The sequence below is a fragment of the Zosterops lateralis genome, assembly GCF_965231275.1.
Source record: "Zosterops lateralis genome assembly, chromosome: 9".
Lineage (NCBI taxonomy): Eukaryota > Metazoa > Chordata > Aves > Passeriformes > Zosteropidae > Zosterops > Zosterops lateralis.
In genome coordinates, this window is record NC_139769.1 from 30,390,455 (window position 1) to 30,410,075 (window position 19,621).

Below are 19,621 nucleotides of genomic sequence, written 5' to 3' on the forward strand. Positions count from 1 at the left end.
CAGAGGAGAGAAATCAAGGACTAAGACACAGCAAACATTACCAGTGAAGCTACAGAACACCTGCACAGTGTAGACAGTCTGTCAAACAGAGGGGCTTGTCCCCCATCACCCTGCACTGAGATCCCTGGAAACATCATGGGACATGACTGCTGCTGTGCCACCAGATATTTTTCTGTCTGCTAACTGGAATCCAGCTGTTTCACACCAGCAGCACTTCACCTGCTACTGATTGTGTTTTGCTTTCTTTTCCTGCAAGGAAAGCAGGATAGCCTTGATGCCCAGGACTTGGCCAAAAAAGGAAGAGAACTGCTTTCTCATATCAGAAACCCTGTAACCCAGCACTTGGGGAGAGCTCCAGTCACAGCCTGGGTTTGGAAGACCTGCACTGAGTACCCAGTTAAGAAAATCTGAACTTAGTTCACTACCAGGAGTGAAGGGATGCTTTGAGTTAGGAAGCAGAGGCTTGCTGAGCACCACCACACTGTACCTTGTTATCCTGCATGTCTCTGTTTGCTCCATTTTTCAGCAGTACTAGTGTTGCTTCCACATTGTTGACAGCAGCAGCCCAGTGAAGAGCAGATTTACCTGCAGGGAAACACAAAAATGTCAGTAACAAACCAAGGAGCTATTTTGCTTCTCCTCCAGGATTGTTTAACCAAGCCACTATGCAGTAGCGCATATTTTATTACCACTGGAGGACTTTGCAGGAGAGCTCAGTGTGTGATTTAGCTACAGAACTCACAAAGAGCCCCCTACCCTGGGAGAGCAGAACCCACCCCCTCCCTGCTCACACCATGGCAAATATTTGCCCAGCCTGGCACTTGGTGTTCACATTACCATGGTCATCCACAGCGTTCACATCAGCCTGGCAGTTAATGAGCTCGGCCACCATCCCTTCCACAGCCAGACGTGCAGCCAGTATTAATGGGGTCGTCCCATCATTCATCCGAGCATCCAAGTCTGTCACTCTGTTACGGATCAGGATCTGGACAACAGGGGAAGATGGATTTTTTTTTTCAATACCACTGCAGACCAAAACTGAGGATTTGGCAGAATCTCAAGAGAAATTTTCCAATGACAAAGCAGCCTGAGCACTGAAATGCAAGGCCCAGAAAACAGGTGACGGGGCAAACAGACCAAATAAATACATGCCAGATGATTTATGCATGCCAAGTTCTTCAAGCTATGAATACCCAAGGAATCTGGGTGTAAAATAGCTCTGCCTGGCCACCACACTGTGGAAGGCACGAGAGCAGGGCTGTGAGTGAACAGAGCACAGCTTGGACAGGCTCATGTAAATATAGAGCCCAGAGTTCTCCAATGGCCATACCTGGAAGACCCCCTGGGCGTCAGCAGCCACGGCTGCGTGCAGAGGGGTCCGTCCCATGTTGTCCCGAGCATTGGCATCTGCCCCGGCATCCAGGAGCCGCTTGGCAGCGTCGGCCCTGGAGTAGCGGGCGGCCAGGTGCAGAGCCATCTCCCCCGTGCGGTCTGTCTGTGCCTGCAGGTTGGCCCCCTGGTAGATCAGGTCCGTGATGATGTTTGCTGAGGAGTCCTCCCCCTCCTCATCGTCCTCGCTGATGTCGGACCCACCCGCACGCAGAGATGCCAACATCAGTGGGGTACATCCATCTGCAGTGGGGGAGATGGGGATACAGTAGCCTGGCAAAGACATGGAAACCTTCCCTCTCCCTTGAGTTCCCAATCCCTCCAGTTGCTTTAACCCAGACCTCTTCTTAAACCCCAACAGTTAGCGAGTTGTCTTCCTTCCAAGTATGAGTACCTACTGCAAACCCAATAGAACTTAAGAGATTCCTCTAAGATCATCATAAAACAAAAAAACTTGGATGCTAAAGTGTAAGATTTCCATAAAAAGTAAAGAGTAGCTGAGAGAAGCAAGGGCTGTAAAAATCGAAGTATCTGACAACTAAATGTAATTGTTCATATGGATGTTCTAATCACATCCCTGGGAAAAAGAAACAGTTGAGGGAAAAATTATTCAACAGCTATTATTCACTGATTATTGGTGACATTCACTTCAGATATTAACATGAGGTGAAATGCAGACAAAAGCCTTCATATCTACAGCAAGGTTATCATGAGAGGATCCTGAAGTTGTGACAGTCAAGCACTCAAAGCTGACAAATGCCACAGGATGAATACTCTCACACAGTCCAGGTACCTTGGGAGATACTGGTCTTACTCTCCTCAAGCCTCCAGTGATGGGATGTCTACAAAGGCTAAAGTCACACTTCTCCAACCAGGATCCCTGCATTGTCAGTGGAAGAAGAAAGGCTCCTCCAAATCACTAATTCAACTTAGCTCCCTCTGATGAATCTCTGCCTCTGCTAATCAGAGAGGACAGTGCAGGAAGACCATCCCATGCTGCGGATTTTTCACCCTTGTTAATACCCTCCTTGATGCTGAATAATTAAGATTTAAAACATCTCCACGTATTTTCAGCAACCCATAAAAATGCCAAGTGCTTCAGTTCCAGCAGCCTCTGAACATTATGTGCTATTCCCTAAAACCCCAAAACTGTAGCTGTAGACACTGATGCATCCTTGCTGATTTTACTGCTTTCCTGCACGCCCTTCAGAGGCACCTGGAAAGCAAGAGGGACTGAGATGGCAGCAGAAGGGAACCTCTGCTCATCACTCCACTGGAGCCCACAGCAGAAATACAAGACAATTTTTTCATCAGGTACCTGATTTATCTCATGGGCAAGCAGGGGACCAACATAAGCTTCTCTGCTTGCACAGCTCTCAATCACAGAGCATTGCACAAGCCATGCTGGGGTTCTGTGCACATAAGCCAAGTGATACCTCCTACTGGAAGTAACACACACAGCTCTAATGCCCTGCTCCCATTTCCCAGCTTCTGATCACTGATTCTTCCTGGATCTCTGCTTTAGGACAGTTCCAAAACTTTCTAGAAATCTTCGGTTCCAGCCAGGGCAGCAGGCTCTGCCCAGGCTCCAGCAGCCTGCACGCTCCTCCTAGTGGTTCCCCAGCACAGGACACACAACACAGCCTTCCTTCCGCCAGGCTCCTTTCCCAGGATTTGCTGTACGGCAGCAAAGTGCTGACGTATGGGCACGGGTTCAGTTCCAAGATTCAGTCCTGTCTATAGAAGCTCTCTGCTGCTCTCCCAAAGCTATACCTCCTTTTGTGCTTCTCCCTCCCACTGCTGGCTCTGCTCCCTTGTCCCAAATGAACACTCCTCAGTATTCCAGTCAGGCTGTGGTCTCCTCCACACTGCCACAACACAAAGAGCAGAGAGACAGAGCACAGAAAGGAGCTTTCCTTTCCTCCAGCACCACAACTCTGGGAAAAACCACTCACAGGATAGGTCTGGCTTGCTCAATCACTGCAGTTGTCCTGGCGTTTGTGCCTAGCTTCTCCATAGGGACAGCGCAGGATTAAATCCCTGCAAGAATTAGCTGCCACTCTTCACAAAGTTTCTCAGGTACGTGCAGCTCTTTTCAGAGCCTTGCAAGTTGGCCACACATGGTTGGTTTTATGAGACTAGCAAAAGCACATCCAGTTAGACAGTCACAATTAAGTGCCTGATGGACTACTAGCAAAAAAAAAGATGTGGACACAATGTCTTTTTTTCCTCTTTCCAGCTCATTCTCTCAAAGAGCTGGAAAAGAACCCAAAAGCATCCAGCTGGAGGCAGACACCCAGCATGGAAAATTCCAGTCTAAACCACTGAAGTTTTAATAACTGAAAAAAAGAGGGGTGTATAATAGGGAGAGTTCATCAATTTTAATTGTAGGTGGTGTTACCAGTTATGCCTATAATTGCATTACCCTGGTTACACACTCACAATAGCTCCAGTGAAAAGAATGTTCCCACTGCTCTAGAGGACACAGCAAAAGAATAGCATGGAGAGACAAAGGTGGTGGCAGCATTTTATAAAAACTCTTCTGTTTGCTGTCTTTCAGTAGGACAGCCCCTGAGTACATGTAAGGTGAAGGATGAGATATTAAAGTCAGGAGTTCACCAGACAGCTATCCCAGGTGAGGCACAAGGTACTGAAAGCTGGGATATAAGGAACCCACAGGAAGAATCTCTAGGCAATGCTTCTGAAGGACACTGGAGCTCTTGGATCTCCCTAAATTTGAGACTGCAGAAGGTGGTGGGTTAAGAGAGGGAACATAGCCTTGGTACAGAGGTGTTTCTCCCCTCTCTAGAAGAGATCTCTACTGTTAAACTGCACCTGCAGCCAGGATCTAACTCAGCTTCAGGTGGCTCCAGCCCAGCACTCAAGTCAGTCAGCCTGAACAACCTTTGTAATTAATTAGGGGCAGCAAAGCATTACTGGGGTATGAACCATCCAGTTTTCAGACTTCTTGGAGACAGACGGGAACTACCTCTCAGCAGGGCCCATTTATTTCCATCTGCCTGCAAAAGGGAGAGTGGCCAGGGCAGAGAAACATCCACATTAACTGTGAAGAATCCTACTCCTCCTTGCTAACCTGTTATTCCAACATCTCTCAGACTTTTAAAATTATTTCTGCCCCTGACAGCTGCTTGCTCCTGATGTCACAGAGAGAAATAACTCAGGGCAGCTTGCTGAAAGGTTCACAATTTTATCTGGATGGCAGGAAAACAACTCACAAGTCAGTATTATTTCATTGCTGTTGTTGGACAAAGCTTTGGGCAAACATAAAAATAAGCAGTCTGGAGTCTTAAGAACATTACTGCCTGCACTTGGAAAGCTTTTAGCCTGTCACACAACTAGAAGTTTCAACAGGGGAAATAAAGAAAAGCTTAAATTTGGCAGAAACTGATGGTTTATGTTCTCACACTCGTTACACAAAAATCCCTCCTTCCCATTGCATTTCAGAGAGCTAATGGGTCAATGAGCAGAAAAGACAATAGAAAGGAACTGAGAGAATGAGTCCAGTCATCCTTAAATTGCGTGGAAATATTCCCACAAAAAGCAGTAAAAAAAGGAATTGCAGTAATATCATCAGTATCACCTCCCTGCATATAAAGAGGAGCCATGTTTGCAGCTCTTCCAACCAGAATAAAGTTCTTGGTCAACTTTCTCCTCTCAGAACCCAGAGATCAGTTATTACCAGATGACCCACCCAGTCCCTTACCAGCTTATACAGCTTTAGTACATGAAAACTAAGTGTACATTTACACTCATAAAAAGCAGGAGAAGTTTCCCAGGGCAGCTAGTCAGTTGGGACTGAGAGAGAGCAAACCTGCCTGCATGTTAAAGAAACCTTTGAAGTCCACAGTTCTGTTATGAACTGTCAGTGACTTGATCATCACAAGCTGAAGATATAAATCAGAGAATAAAAAGTTCATGAATAATCTTGCTGCATTCCTTCTCTGTTCAGGACAGACATCTCACACACTGCTAATCAGGGTAAACTGTCTGCCAAAAAGTCATCTTACTCAGGAAAAGGTCATCCTTGCTTCCTCAACCGATAACAGACCTCTCAGGTACAAAATCTGCTAAAGTTGGTCCTTAGAAAAGTCTGGCAGAGATCTCTGCAGTGATCCAACTGGAGAAACTAGGGATTATTTCCAGCACAATTAATGCATTCAAAATTTCTGACAATATCGCTTAGGCATACACTGTTTTAAATGAGATTCTACAGGTGCTTGCTAAGTGAACTCCTTTCCTCCTGGCTCCATGATATTCCATGTGCTACAGACCATGGTTTAACCTTTCCAGCTTTTTTTTTTTTCCCCAGGAGTGCACACTGTGCTTTCCTTGAGCACCATAAAATTCCTGCTGGTGTTCCTGCATACTCCATTTAATTTGTAACATAAGCAGCCCCAGCCACAGGAGACAGGGAAGGTTGGTGGCTGGCTGGCAGGACACACAGACACTGCAGGTACTGACCTGGCCCTCTGACATTGACATCCAAAACATCCACTTCTTGATCAGCCTGAGGGGGTGTGAGGGCCAAGGAGGTGCTCCCACAGACGTCTGCTGCCTCCAGGTGCTGCTGTGTCCACTGGCGCTGGTCAATCTGCTCGTCCCCTTCTGGCAGCAGGGCCTGGTCCTCAGCCTGAGCACAGCAAATGAGCAGTTGCTTCAAAACACCCATCAAGTGGCCAAAGACACTCAAAGTTCTTGGGGTGTTCTTAGTTTTGGTAGGGTTTCTCAGGGTTTGGGTGGGGATTTTTGTTGCATTCTGGTTTTTTGTTTGCTTTCTTGTTGTTTTAGGGGGTTTGTTTTCTTTTAAACTAACGGTGGTCTCCATTTACTTCTGCTTGGCATTCTTAGCTTTCATACTCTCACCATACATTTTCAGGCCTGAACTGCAAGATATTGCATTAACCTTCTTGTCCCTTTTGCTGCTGTAGGGAGGGGATACTGAAACAGAAAGCACTGACTTCCACCAGCCTGTGCTGGCAGTGTTAACCTGAGAATTTGCTCCTCAGATACCATTAATAATATATTACCCATCCCTAGGCCAAGGGAGGTTTTAAGCAAGGGAAGTTAATGCAGGTGGTTGTCTCACTAGTAGTTTCAGATGGTATTTAAGTCTTGGAGCTCCTTACCTTTGCTCTCTTTGGCTGAGGTCCACCATCACCTGCCCAGTGCTCAGTTGTCCCAGGGTCAGCCAGGTTACCCTCTGGTATCTGGACTGACAGATTTCTGACAAACAAGGAGAACGTATCACTTTGCAGCCTGAGCAGGTGCTACTGCTGCTACCTACACTATCCTGCACAGACTAACAAAGGCATGCTTATAAATTTGGTAGCGTGCAAACAGAGGAACCAAGAAATTTCAAACTTCAGGCAGCCAACAGTGGCATTAAATGCACTTACAACTGCAAAGTTGTTTAATTCAGTGGAAAGCCAAAACTGCATAAAACTTTTGAAACTTTCCATTACTTCTGAGTCACATTTTTGATGCATTGAGCTAGAGATATTAGAAGTTTGTTGTCATCTATCAACCTAAAAACATCTCACCTATTCTGTGAGAAAATTAGGCAAACGTTGCCTGGGTGCTGATCTATACTGCTCAGTGTCAGAAAACCAAACAAAACCAGGAGATCGGATTCCTTGCTGACATTTTATACATTACAGTTAATTAAAATTATTCTGTCCAAATCAGATGTTTTTAAATTTAGAGGAGTAACCTAGGAAGTTCTAGCTTAAAAGAAAGCTTTCTCTAAGGAGTTAAGTGCCTTTGATGAAACATATTTCAGCCACACTATCAAAATCCTCAAGCCACTAATAAACAGAATGTCAGTGGCCTAAATGTAAACTTACTTGAGTCCAACAGCATCTTCCCCAACGGGCTCTCTGCGTTTATGGTTACTGGGATCCCTGCGCAGGATAAATCCCTCTGGCAGCCACAGAGATCCGTGTTTGCGCTTGCGCTTCGCCATCATCACACCCAAGAGAAGGATTAGCAAGATGATCAAAGCTGCCACAGCGAGCAGGTAAAGCAGCTGGGTCTTTGGTGGTAACAAGGGCTCGCCTAAAAATTCCAGTTAAAACACAGTGTGATTAAGACAGTGGAGACAACAGCCTTCAACCTAGAGATTCGCTTTTCTCAGCACAGTCCTTCCCACAGGGAGCATATTGTCTCTACACAGTTTAGGCTCCACTGAGACTGCTGTAAGTACATATCACTTCTTTTTGACTTCCTCTGGTCTGATTTCTCAAAGTACTTTTTAGAGTGTATGGCTGCTGAACCAAACATCTTGCTCCTTCCTCCAGCCACCCTCACTTGGCATAGAGAGAGCTGATGTACATGAAGATACAAGCATGACCCAACCACGAAAAGCAATAATGTCAATCTAGAACAGGTCTGCAGCTGAGCCTCAGACTGAGGGAGATGGAGCAGAAATCAAAGAGATTACATATTGCCAGAGGAGAAAAGATCTGGTAGACTGGACTGAGGAATGCCCTCCAGCCTTTCTCTTTAAATGGCACCTTTTCCACTGAATTTGTGGCTTAAAGCACACGATTGTTTTTAGTGGAGAGATCACCACTGCAGTGCTGTAGCATGAGAGATCACTGATTTAACAAATATTAAAGTGACTGGGCTCTAAATTAAATGTCTTGCCTTACTAACCAGATATCCCCTCTGTGCACTTTGCACAAACATACTCCCATAACTGGGGACAAACAGGTCACCTCCCAGAAACCATACTGAACAGCGAGACACAAGATGATGATCAATAATCCGAGTATTTTGCAAGCCCAAGTTTGATGACTGCCTCCCTCAACAAGCAATTTTCCTCTGCAGTTACCCACTTTGGACAGACACAAAAGGATAGGGCAGCATGCCCTTGATGGCCTGAGCAGCTAAGAGAGCTGCAGCAGCTTCTGTGTTGTGAAAGCATTGCTCTGAGTCCTCTGCACACTGGCGGTTGTCAATCTCCAGGAACACCTTGGTGCTGCAGAGACACAGTAAGAGGGCACAGAAGTCAGTAACAGAAACTTTTGCCAAAGCAGTAGGTTAAACTGCAGCAGCCTTTTACATTAATCTTTCTACCCCAACACTGAACTGGGCAGTTGCAATAGCGCTACAATTTGCCATTTAAAAAACAGCCTACAGCCCTAGAAAGTCTAGAATGCCCCACACAACCACAAGCAAGAGTTACCAGCACAACAAGGCCAGAGGGGACACACGATCCACTCACCCAATGACCTCCTGCTCCAGTTCTCTGTGCTTGCGGATGACCACGAGCGACCGACGGCTCCGCGCTGCCAATTTCTCCCCATAGTATGGGAACACCATGGGGTTTCCCTGGGAGTCCAGCTTAATCCTCAGATTGGTGTGCAGGAGTGTCCCCAGAGTGCGCAGGAAGCTGCGGACGTCCCCCAGCAGCTCGTCAGGAGGCATCAGCACCACGATGATCAGGGTGCCCTCTGCCAGCTTCTCGGCTTTGTCGCTGGCACAGTCCAGCCCATCCCAGCCGCACTCCTCGCTGTTGCAGCCCTGGTCACAGCGCCCGTCCGCGTAGTGATCAGCACAGTACTTGTCATACCTGCAGCAGGGAGAGGCTCATGGGCAGCACGCAGCACTGACATGCTCTGCACAGCACACCCGCACTTTAGGGGCCCGGGTCTTACGGTCTTCAGCATCATTTGAGGTAAAACAACACTCATATTCAGGGTATCAGGAAAAGAAATACATCCCCAGGATAAGCTCACAGCCTGCGAGGGTGAAAATAGGAAGCACAGAACACCCCAAGAACCCATTATTTAATTCTGGTAACAGTACAAGAGAACTGTTTGTTCTGTTTACTAAGATATCTAACACCTCCTGCCTCACCAAGGGAGAATCATCACTGCAAAGCTGTAGCATTTGTCACAAATAACTGAAGAGAAAGAAGTGCCATTACAAACAAGCTAAAAAACTCATTCAGAGGCAACAAACACAGCTGGGATTAAAATGCAGGTATTGCTGGTATGAAGCAAAAGTCAGGATAGCAGGCAGTACTATTAAATCTAGTACAAGGTGAAATGTCTCCTATTTACACTTGCAGGGAAAGCAGGGCACATCCATCAAGCAGGTTAACACATTACCATTATTCAGTTTATTAACTTGGTGCACAGCACACAAATTCCAAAAATAGACGAGAAGTACACAAAGCAGCAGAAACCCCTGGGTGCCAAGCTTTCAGCAAGGACAGCAAGAGAAACAATGGGAGAGAAGGGAGCAACAGTCAGGAGCTTATGTTAGTCACACAGAGAAAATGTTCTCAGCATCGAGCCTTACTTGCATGTCCTGCTATTTTGCTGACACTCAAAGTTGTCAAATAGGCACTCGGGTGTGTTGCAGAACTCGTCACACTGTCCATTGAAAAGCATCCAGCAGCGCAGGGAGGAGGAGCAGTTGGCCCAAGGATCCTCCATTCTCAGGGAGCAGTCGCCTCCATCCCACTGGCACGCATGGGTGTTACAGTCTTCATCACAATAGCCATCCCTGGCTTTTTCTGCACACTGGGAATCCAGACACCCTCGGGGCTCTGGGCTGAAAGTTACAGGCTGCTCACAGTGGCTGCCTTGGGTGTGAACAGGGCACTGGCAGTAATAGTAAGGAGGCTGAGAATGAGGGTGGCAGCTGCCCCCATTCTGGCAGGGGGCACTGGCACAGCCCAGGTTTGTCTGGCATTCCTCTCCCATAGACAGCTTGGGGCAATAGCACCGTGGACCAGAAGACGTTTGGATGCACTGCTCCCCCTTCTTGCATTTCACTTGTCCACAGGTACTGTGGCTGCTGAACTCACATTTCGCTCCAGAATAACCCTACAGGGTGGAAAAAAAGGCAAAACAATCAGTATCACAAACCTATTCTTCAATACCCTGAGGGCTGGAGGCAAGGTGTCATGTGCAAATCCTCTCTCCCCTGTAACTTCCTCTACGCTCACTTGCAGGAATTTCTCGACCTAACCTCATGGATAAACTGGGAAATCATAATCATCTGTTAAGTCTCGAAAACAGCCTAGAAGAGCCACAAACAAGGGGAATCTTGCAGCAAGTACAGAAAACACAGGTCTGCAAAAAAACCCCGTTGTAATTTAATGGTAGGTTTAAGACAAAAAAGCCAGCTGTGATACTTAAAGACCATACTTGTTTGGGGTAGCAACAGGTAGCATCACTCTCCTGGGGCACCTGGAAGCCTTGCGTTTCCCTGCTAAGAAGGTAAACCAAGGGATGTGGTTAAAGAGTGTCCAATCTTCACTAGCAGTGCAGCAGTGAGACAGAGGCAGAGGACTCTGGGGCTGAGGCAGGCAGGGCAGTGTGAGGACATGGTGCTTACCGGGGGACACTGGCAAATGAAGCCATCAGGCATGTTGCTGGCCACAGCGCAGGTCCCGCCGTTCTGGCACGGCTTCCGGGGACACACGTCGATGACACTCTCACAGTGACGGCCTGGGATGGAGCACAGGGAAAGGAGAGCAGAGAAATGTCTGTGGGATCACTCCAAAAAGCCATCACAACACAAAACACTCCTGTGAATAACTAGTGAGCTGAGCACTCCAGTGAGACTTTTTTGGAGGGAGCATCTCTTTGGGTAACACATCGTCTCTATGTAGCTCCCTAACAGTGGAAAGGGAAAGCACAACCCCAGAATCCACAAGGCATTTTTGGAGACAGCTGACTGTGTCTGCCTCCTCAAGAACACACACAACAATGCACAAAGAAAGGATGTGCTGCTGTCACCTCCAAGTCAGCCAGGCACAGAGGCTCAAAGTGATGTATCACACCGGTTTGGGAGTTCCTAAGACTTCTTTACTTTTTGGGAGATGCTCAATGAGTCCGAGGACAAATCACATTGTAACATGAAGAACAACCCTCAGGACCATGTACCACAAGTGAACAGAAAAAGCAAGCAGAGTCTCCTCAGACTGATCAGCCAGACAGGGATCTTACTGCATTGACCAGCTTTGCAGCAGCTCCCAGAGCCAAACTGACACCAAACTTCTAAAAGCTGGGGATGATCTAAGCATGACTTGGACCCCCTAGGCAAACATTAATAGAAGTCTCCAGACATGTGCAGCCAAGACTTAGCAGACAGGAGCAGACAGGACAGGATGGCCCACAGAGTCCTGGCATCCCACCAGTCACAGACCACAGCAAAGCCACCCCATCCCCTCCCAGGAAGAAGGGCCAGTGTAGAATGTGCAGAAGACAGACAGCTAGAGGAGGAAGCATGTTCCCTCTCTGTGCCTAACACTTCCAGACTGACTTCATGTCTGAGACATGGCTGCTCTCCCTGCTCCTCCTGGGGTGCAGCAGGCCTGCACTTCCCACAGCATAAGATCCAGCAACTCTTCCATGAGGGTCAGAAGTGGTATGAGGTATAATTCATAAAAGCAACCTTAACAGACAGGCTTAAAATAAACCCATCTGATGGCCTGCCCCAGTGTCCCACCAGCTCCACTTCCCTCATAACATCACTCTTTCAGGAAACTTCTTTTGGCAGGCTAAGTAATATTACTACATGTATTTTTCAAATGTGTATCTTTATGATTTCTTTGCTTCTGAAACCCACAAGTTTAGTGGAAAAGCACAGCATCTTTAAATTCTAAGAAAAAATAGGAGTAAAAAATGCTGATAAAGCATGCAGGAAAGGTCACTGGTAAGAAGGGAAAGTGAAAGGTTTTAACAGAGGAAAATTGAATGCATAAGAAGTTAAACTGACATGGAAAATGGAAAGCTGAAAGTTAAGACATCTGGAGACTATTAGACCAAACTTAAGCCCAGTGGGAGGCAGAAAGCAGAATAGCAGCAATACTAACAAAGAGGAGATCTAGAGAGAGTGAGACATAAGTCTGCACAGTGTGAAATTCCTGCAAAGTTGTGATTCAAAGTTGGATTGTGGAAGGATCACCAAGCTAGGAATGTACAGACTGTCTACGCATAGAATTCTCCATCCTGACCACATCACCAGTGTAAGGAGGAAAGGCAGCGAGGAGTAGAAAAGGAGGCTAAAAGCTAATTATGATACCATGACACTGATTTATAGAGAAAATGCATATGGCTGCTTTGCAAAAGGAAAAGCAACAGGTAAGCTGACACATGAACTGTTACACTTCCAATATTAGAAATGTGAAATTATGAAGGCAGGAAAAGTACCACAAGGAAAGAAAACCCCTGGAAGCCAAGTGTCTCAGGAGATTCCTTTGTCTGAGACAGCTCTGGAAGCCAAATTTCTTAGAAGGTTTAAAAGAAAGACCGGTCTAAAAACTGAAACATGTTGTAGGGAAACAATCAGACCTTGTGAAGGGAAGTGGCTGGATAACAGCACTGCCAGGAAGGGACAGAACTACCATTTCTCAAGATACTGCCATTAAATGGGAAGCAGGTTTATGACTACTCACCAGTGAAAGCACTGCGGCAGATGCATCTATAATCATTTGTCAGCTGGACACAGTCCAGGCTCCCCCGGGGGTTGCAGGGGTTGGACAGGCACTCGTTGATGTCCCCCTCACAGCGCTCTCCTGCAAAGCCCTGGGGACAGAGGCAGCTGTAGCCCCCGATCTGGTCAATGCACTGCCCTCCGTTGAAGCAGCGGGGACCTCCAGAGTCCAAGATGCAGTCATCCACATTCTCCTCACAGAAGCGCCCTGTCAAAGCAAGAGAGAGGGAGAGCTTGAAATACAGTGCCGGGGCTGTCTTTCCTACACTGCTCATCAAGTTTTAAGGCCATGTCACACACAGTCCCTGAAATAAGCAGATAAAGATCCCAGCTCGATACATTCCATACCCTCTGCAGACAGCCAGCTTCAGAGCAGACTTTAGGGTACATGTGTTTTACATCCAGGCTGTCCTCAACACTGGGCCATCCTGGTATTTGGCAGCTTTCATACTTGACTTAATTTAAGGGCATAATTAAAAACACAAAACCAAACCAAGCCCAAAAAAGATGCACTTGATTTAGCCCTGAGACTGAGCAGAGCCTGGGAGTCCTGTGCTGTCCTCGAAAGGCTGCGAGCTGCCACCAGGCTACCCTGGAACTGGGCAAAGAGCATTTATAGCAACAGCATGAAAACAAGCAACAGCAAAACAACAAAAAAAGCAGCTGTGATAAAACACTGATTCCTCCAGTCTGGCTTCTGGGGACCTACAGCAAACCCCCACCAGCAGCCAGGCAGGGCAATCTCTTCTCCTTCCTGCAGGACTACCTTTCAAGGGATGAGGTCTGGTGCTGGTTCTGCTTTCACTGCACACGGGGGCAGAGAGGGGAAGCTGAGCAAGTTTATTGCTGCAATTCCAACCAGCGCAAGCAAAGTCCTTCGCCTAAATATGGAGGATGATTACACTGCCATCAGCACAGTATTAATTACAAACTGGGCCAGGGACAAAAGCTAAGTTTTACTATCCTAAACAATTGTATCAAGTCTCCTCCAATTCCTTTCATTTACCAAAGAAACTGTCACATCCAAAAAGTAATTAATCTCAACAAAGGAAGACTGAAGGACTAAAAGCAGTACACTCAGAACCTCTCAAAAGATGGTGGGGGATTTAGTGGAACACAGATTCTGGCAATGGTATTTTGGCAATATTCAACAATAATTCTGGCAATTTACTGGTACATAAATATACTCTTGGGTGTAGAGACATAAAAAGCAGGTTTATTTCTGCATTTGTTTTATTCCACATTTTTTGCAAGTGAAGAATAATATTAAGAACAATACATGAAGAACTGGTAGTGCAATGATTTACAAATGAAATAAACACTTATCCAGAGTGGGGGGATGTGCTGAGAGCCACACTAAAGTGAATGAACTGGTGATATGCATGGGCAGGAGGCAAATATATTATTTTATAATTTTTATAATAAGCATTTAAACTTACTTTATCAACCAATAATTTAGTCCTATCTGACAGCTACCTACATTGAGATGGCACACTTCAGAAAGAAAAAAAGTTCAGAGCAACTTAAACTTTTTAACTGACTTGAGAAATAAACTTAGAAAAAGAACAAAGTGATGAAACTTTTATTGATGGGTTAAAATGTTAAATTGTGAATATTTTCTAAGATATAAGCTAGGTTCATAGATCATAGATATAAAAGAGAAGGCTAAGTTTCAAGAAACCTGACAACAATAAACAGGCTAACAGGCTGTGGAATCATGCTTCCTGAAAACTACTGATATAAACTGTGGACTACTTTTTTTTTTTCTTTTTTTTTTTTTTTTTTTTTTTTTTTTTTTTTTTTTTTTTTTGCCTGAGGAGCTTTTAATAAAAGAGCTTGATTATGCTGAAATAATTTAAGGTAGCCTAGAGTCACTCAACTTCTCTCCCACAAAAAACTCCAAGATAGAGGGCAACGAAGGGCAAAAATTAAGCAAGTAAAGGACACTGGAAGTTATGCAAGAACTAAAAATATTTCCTATTAATTTCATAGCACCTTAACCAAAAAGAAACCTTGGATTAACGGTATCAAAACAGATAGGTTTGGGAGAGACCTTAACAGCAATCTCATGCATCCACATTGCCAAAGACAGACCATACATTCCCAAGGGACACTGCCACGACCTATTCCTTTAAAAGAAAAAAAAATTAAAAGGGAGGAAAAAAAGCAGCATTTATTTTTAAAGAGAAAATATGTATCTCAAGGGATCCAGTGTACTTTGGGAACATTCTTCAAAGAACATAGTGCATTCCCTTTAAACTGTGCCTGTGAAACCAGCAGCCAGAGAGGAAAATTCCCTCTTGTAACATTCACTTAATGACTGAGCTCCCTACCCCGAGTTCCTGGTGGGCAGGAGCACTTGAAGTGATTGACGAGGTCAATGCATGTCCCTCCGTTCTGGCAGGGCTGGAACTGGCACTCATCCACTTCATATTCGCAGTTGACACCCTGGTACCCAGCCACACACTGCCGGCAGAGAAATAAGTGTGAACACTCTTCTAACAGATAGGTTAGCAGACATCTCAGAAAGGCTAACACAGGCAGAGGAGCCCTCAATGGGGCAGATTAGGACTGCCTTTGTAGCTGAACAACTGCAAGTGATTTCAAGGGCTGCATAGCCAGCAGCTTAAGCACACAACTCAACTGTGTGACACATAACAGAACATTGCAAGTTTGAATTCAAGTGATTTGATTGCTGCAAAACAGAGCAGATCAAATCCTCATACCCTCTAGCACTGAAATTGGCTTAGTAGTTTTGGCTTAAGGTTCACATAAAACTCATCCTTTCCCTCTGGGCATGGGCTTTTCCAAGGCGTCCTACCATTCTGAAAAACTTAGGGAGGTTGATATACAATAATCTCATGGCCAACACTACTCTCTGCATCAGCATTAGGAAGCAGAAAGCAGTGGAGAGCATTTCCCACCCTGAGAGGCAAGGGATACTTTGCCCATCCAACAGGGAAAATACAATATTCCTTGAATACATTTTACAAATATTTTAATATAAACCACACCTCAGGCAAAAAGCCTTTCCAGATAAGAACCTCCCCTCTCCAATGACACAAAGAGTTCAAATGCTCATCAACCACAGTTCCTTCCAATCACACCTCTTAATTCAGTCTTTAAAACCTCTCAGGAGCACTGTTTTTGTACAGCCAAATCAAAGATTCCTTCCAGGTGCAGGCTCCTTTTACCCCCTGTTTGAAGGTATTTTACCACTTGCACGTGTTTCTGATTTCTCCTGATTTCTCTGTATCACTGTGCCCTAAGTACTGATCCCTCTTCCCAGGAAATCCCCGGGGTTACCTCACACTGGTATCCGCCCAGGTGATCCCGGCAGGTGGCTCCGTTCTGGCAGGGGCTGGAGTCACACTCATCCAGCTGCACCTCGCAGTAGCTGCCCGTGTAACCCACCTGGCACTGGCAGTGGTGGGTGCTCCCCACGTTGAGGCAGTGACCAGAGTGCTGGCACAGCTGGTCCACGGGGACTCCTGAAACCAAAGTTAAATCAAGTGAGCAAAAACAGAAATCGTGCTTGCTGCCGGTGCTGGTAGCTCAAACAGGAATGGACATGGGTAAGCCCAACAAATTGAAAAGTTGCAACTTTAAAATTGAAGAGTTACTCCTTAAATGACAGTGGATCAAAACCAAAACTGGCTTACAAATGAAGTTACTGCTCTGTCCTCTTTGGATCATTGGATTCAACACTGGCACGAAGTATTCGTACTGCTGTATTACTTTAGCACTGGCTGGTAAATACGTATCTGAAGTACTACTGACGCTCTACAAAGGTTCAGTGTTTGTACCTAGAATATCCCTTAAAAGCATGGGAGCTTGATGCTGAAGCTGCTTGTCTGGATTTCCTGGACAAAAGACAGATTGTCCGTCTGTCTGACCTACAAGCCATGTTGCAAAATTCACTTAAAAACAAAATCTTTTACATATACATCATCTGAAGTAGAAAATTACTACTTTGAGGGGCCATAGTATAACCTATAAGGCAAAATAGTGCACTTAGTAATCAGTATTCTCTGCAAAAATACTTATCCTGAGTTCCAGGATGCCTTTTCGTACAAGGACAACATGTCTTAAACCTGGCCTGCCTGGGGTTTAGCATGAAGGGCTGATGCAGTTTCCAAAAAGGTAGTCCATGTGAAACAGTACTACTGAAAGCCCGAGACCTCATAAGGTATTTAATTCCTCCTTTCTGATATTTTTGTGTTGGGGAGAATCAAGAAGGCCTTGACTCCCAAACACACCCTTGCACGGAGTATTTTTACTTGAGAAGTGACCATGGTCAACCACCTAGAGGCAAAGCTCTCTGTGACGTGCACAGGTGCAGGGGGGAAGGAGAGGCATGGGGAAATGTTTTCAGCTAAAGCACAGAGGATGCAGATTTACCTCTCTGTGAAGCTGCTGTCTGGCATGAGATGTTGGGCACATCGCAGTAGGCGCCCGTCCAGCCGGGTGGGCACACACACCGAGTCTGGGCCAGAGTCTGCACACATGTCCCCTTGTTCTTACAGGGAGACTTGCTGCACAGATCCATGAGTGACTGTAGAGGAAAAAACCCACATGAAAATGTGGCAAATGCAGAAGAAACAGCACTCAGAGAACAAGTTCAAGATGCAAAGAAAGAACCGGCAGTACTGGTTCCCCATGGCACTGGAAAGAGCAGGACATTTCCCAAGCATAAGCCAGTTACTTTACTGACAGTCTCTTTATATGCCTAGGAAAGTGCAAGTGTTTACAGGAATAAACCCCAGATGGCAGCATCATTTCAAAATTCTCACACCTCACCTTGAAGGTGGATCTTCGGATGACTTAGTTTGAGAAAATTGGTTTTTATCTCAGACTAGCTTTCTAGTTCCACCATTAGCAGGAGGCTTCCAGCTATTCTCCCTTACTTCACCCCTCTTCACTGCTTTTTGAGGATGACAGATGTGTTCCACGTATTAATCTACATTTTTTATTTCTATCATTAGCTCACCATACCTGCTTTTGGCCCCATTTGCTGCAGTATGGTCTCTCTGACTTTTTGTGTCTTCCAAGATTCAACTGGAACCCCACAATAGTTTCATGAACTGAAGATGGGTTAAAGTATATTGCTTTTCTTGATGTCTCATATAAAAACAAAGTCTAAAACTCAGTAAATCATCATATGAAAGTGAAGACTCAAAATAACTGTCTGATGTAATATAAACCAGCCACTAACCATAATTTCCTTTTTAAGCAATTCATCTTCAAATTAATACAGCTATTTGATTGATTTCAATACAGCTATTTGATTGATTGACTTGAGGAAGGGTAAGGATTTTAAAGAGAGTAGCACTGAATTTTGGCTGTAAAATGCAATTTCAATTGCAGAAGATTCTGCTTTTCAGATGCAAACTGTCTCCTGACAAAGATTAAAGTAAAAAAAAAAAATAAATCTGTGCTTTCACAGGCAACCAAAAGGAAACTTGGAATTAAGTTTTATCACATGTAGTTAAGCGTGAAGAAGAAAAAACACCGAGCCTCTTGCTTCTGCATTTGTAATGAGTAGTTGACTGTTTTACATGCAAATTCTAAAACTTATGAATCATTGTCTGATTTTGTGCTGCTTATTTAGCTTTGCTAATTAGGTCAAGCCAGTTTACCACTAAGACAAGAACTACAGTGTAGCTGTAATCTATAAATCTCCTCAATACAGCTTTGAATAGTACTTATAAATTTAGAAAGTTCTGGTTCCTTGTATAAAATGGATAATACATTACAATCAAGCTTCTCTGAACATAAGGCAGACTTTCTGAGAATGCACAGCATTTAATCTGGGGAAAGGAACATTAATCCTCTTCTCCAGTAAAAACAAAGCAAACATAACAGAAGAGGAACTACTGAACTGCACAGTACTTCACGATCACTTTCAATGCTAATTCTCCCAATGAGGTTTAAGTGGTGTGCCTAGAATGCATAATTAGGGTAGCAGAGGGGTTGCTTTTTTCTATCACTTCATTACTTTGCATTCACTTCCTCCATTAGCAATACCTAGAAGCAGACCTGACAATTTAATGTCTAGCAACATACTTCTGAAAAAGCACCTCCCCCACTGCCACTAAAATGCTTTTTTCCAACACTCACTACTTTACAAAGACAAGTTGGCATGAAAGAGACCTGCAAAATTCTCACAAAATTTTAGTGTTTTCCAGCCATTTAAGAAATTCACTTTTTTTTTTTTTTTTTTTTTTTTAATGGCAACACTCAAGACTGCTGGTGAAGGAAGCCAACACAGAGTTTACCATTCCAAAAGCAGAAATAGTCTCACATCATTCTTTCTGTTTTGATAAGAACAGAATCAAAAGAAAGAACTCTGATTTGAAAAACATCCTCTTGTTTCCATGGTGCCACGCCAAGTTAGAGATTTTAATAGGCACTAGTCAGTCATTTACAGTATACAGGGTTCGGAGCTCCTGTGGAAAACTGTAAACTGCCTGAACTTGAGTGTAGCAGTAAGGCTAGAGATTTTTATTGAGGTTGTGAATAAGTCATTTACTGCCCCAAAACATCTTCTGGCTTCTTATGAAAAAAAAATTACAATCAACTCTGATTAAAATTCACCTCCCTGTGAAAAAATGAACAAGTTGAATCTAAATCCTGCTAATCAGACTGACATTCTGCTTTTTGTTTTGTGCTCATTTGCCGGGGGCTTCTTTTTTTTTTTTTTTCTCTAAATACAGGACTCTGTCTTTAATCAGGACAATTTTATGCTTTGGATGAA

At 44.8% G+C, this 19,621-nt stretch overlaps 1 protein-coding gene across 1 annotated transcript in view; it reads right to left on the minus strand.

Annotated features, from left to right (window-relative positions):
- The window catches only part of NOTCH2 (notch receptor 2), a gene marked incomplete at its 5' end in the record, with an annotated part of 83,128 nt that overhangs the window by 4,130 nt on the left and 59,377 nt on the right, over positions 1 to 19,621 (minus strand). The window contains 14 exons of the mRNA XM_083867469.1: positions 488 to 585; positions 838 to 985; positions 1,331 to 1,632; positions 5,872 to 6,040; positions 6,537 to 6,633; positions 7,254 to 7,464; positions 8,247 to 8,389; positions 8,636 to 8,983; positions 9,718 to 10,247; positions 10,762 to 10,874; positions 12,827 to 13,072; positions 15,198 to 15,330; positions 16,171 to 16,355; positions 17,266 to 17,419. Of these exons, the coding sequence (XP_083723595.1) occupies positions 488 to 585; positions 838 to 985; positions 1,331 to 1,632; positions 5,872 to 6,040; positions 6,537 to 6,633; positions 7,254 to 7,464; positions 8,247 to 8,389; positions 8,636 to 8,983; positions 9,718 to 10,247; positions 10,762 to 10,874; positions 12,827 to 13,072; positions 15,198 to 15,330; positions 16,171 to 16,355; positions 17,266 to 17,419 (2,877 nt within the window). The remainder of the gene's footprint in view (positions 1 to 487; positions 586 to 837; positions 986 to 1,330; positions 1,633 to 5,871; positions 6,041 to 6,536; positions 6,634 to 7,253; positions 7,465 to 8,246; positions 8,390 to 8,635; positions 8,984 to 9,717; positions 10,248 to 10,761; positions 10,875 to 12,826; positions 13,073 to 15,197; positions 15,331 to 16,170; positions 16,356 to 17,265; positions 17,420 to 19,621) is intronic.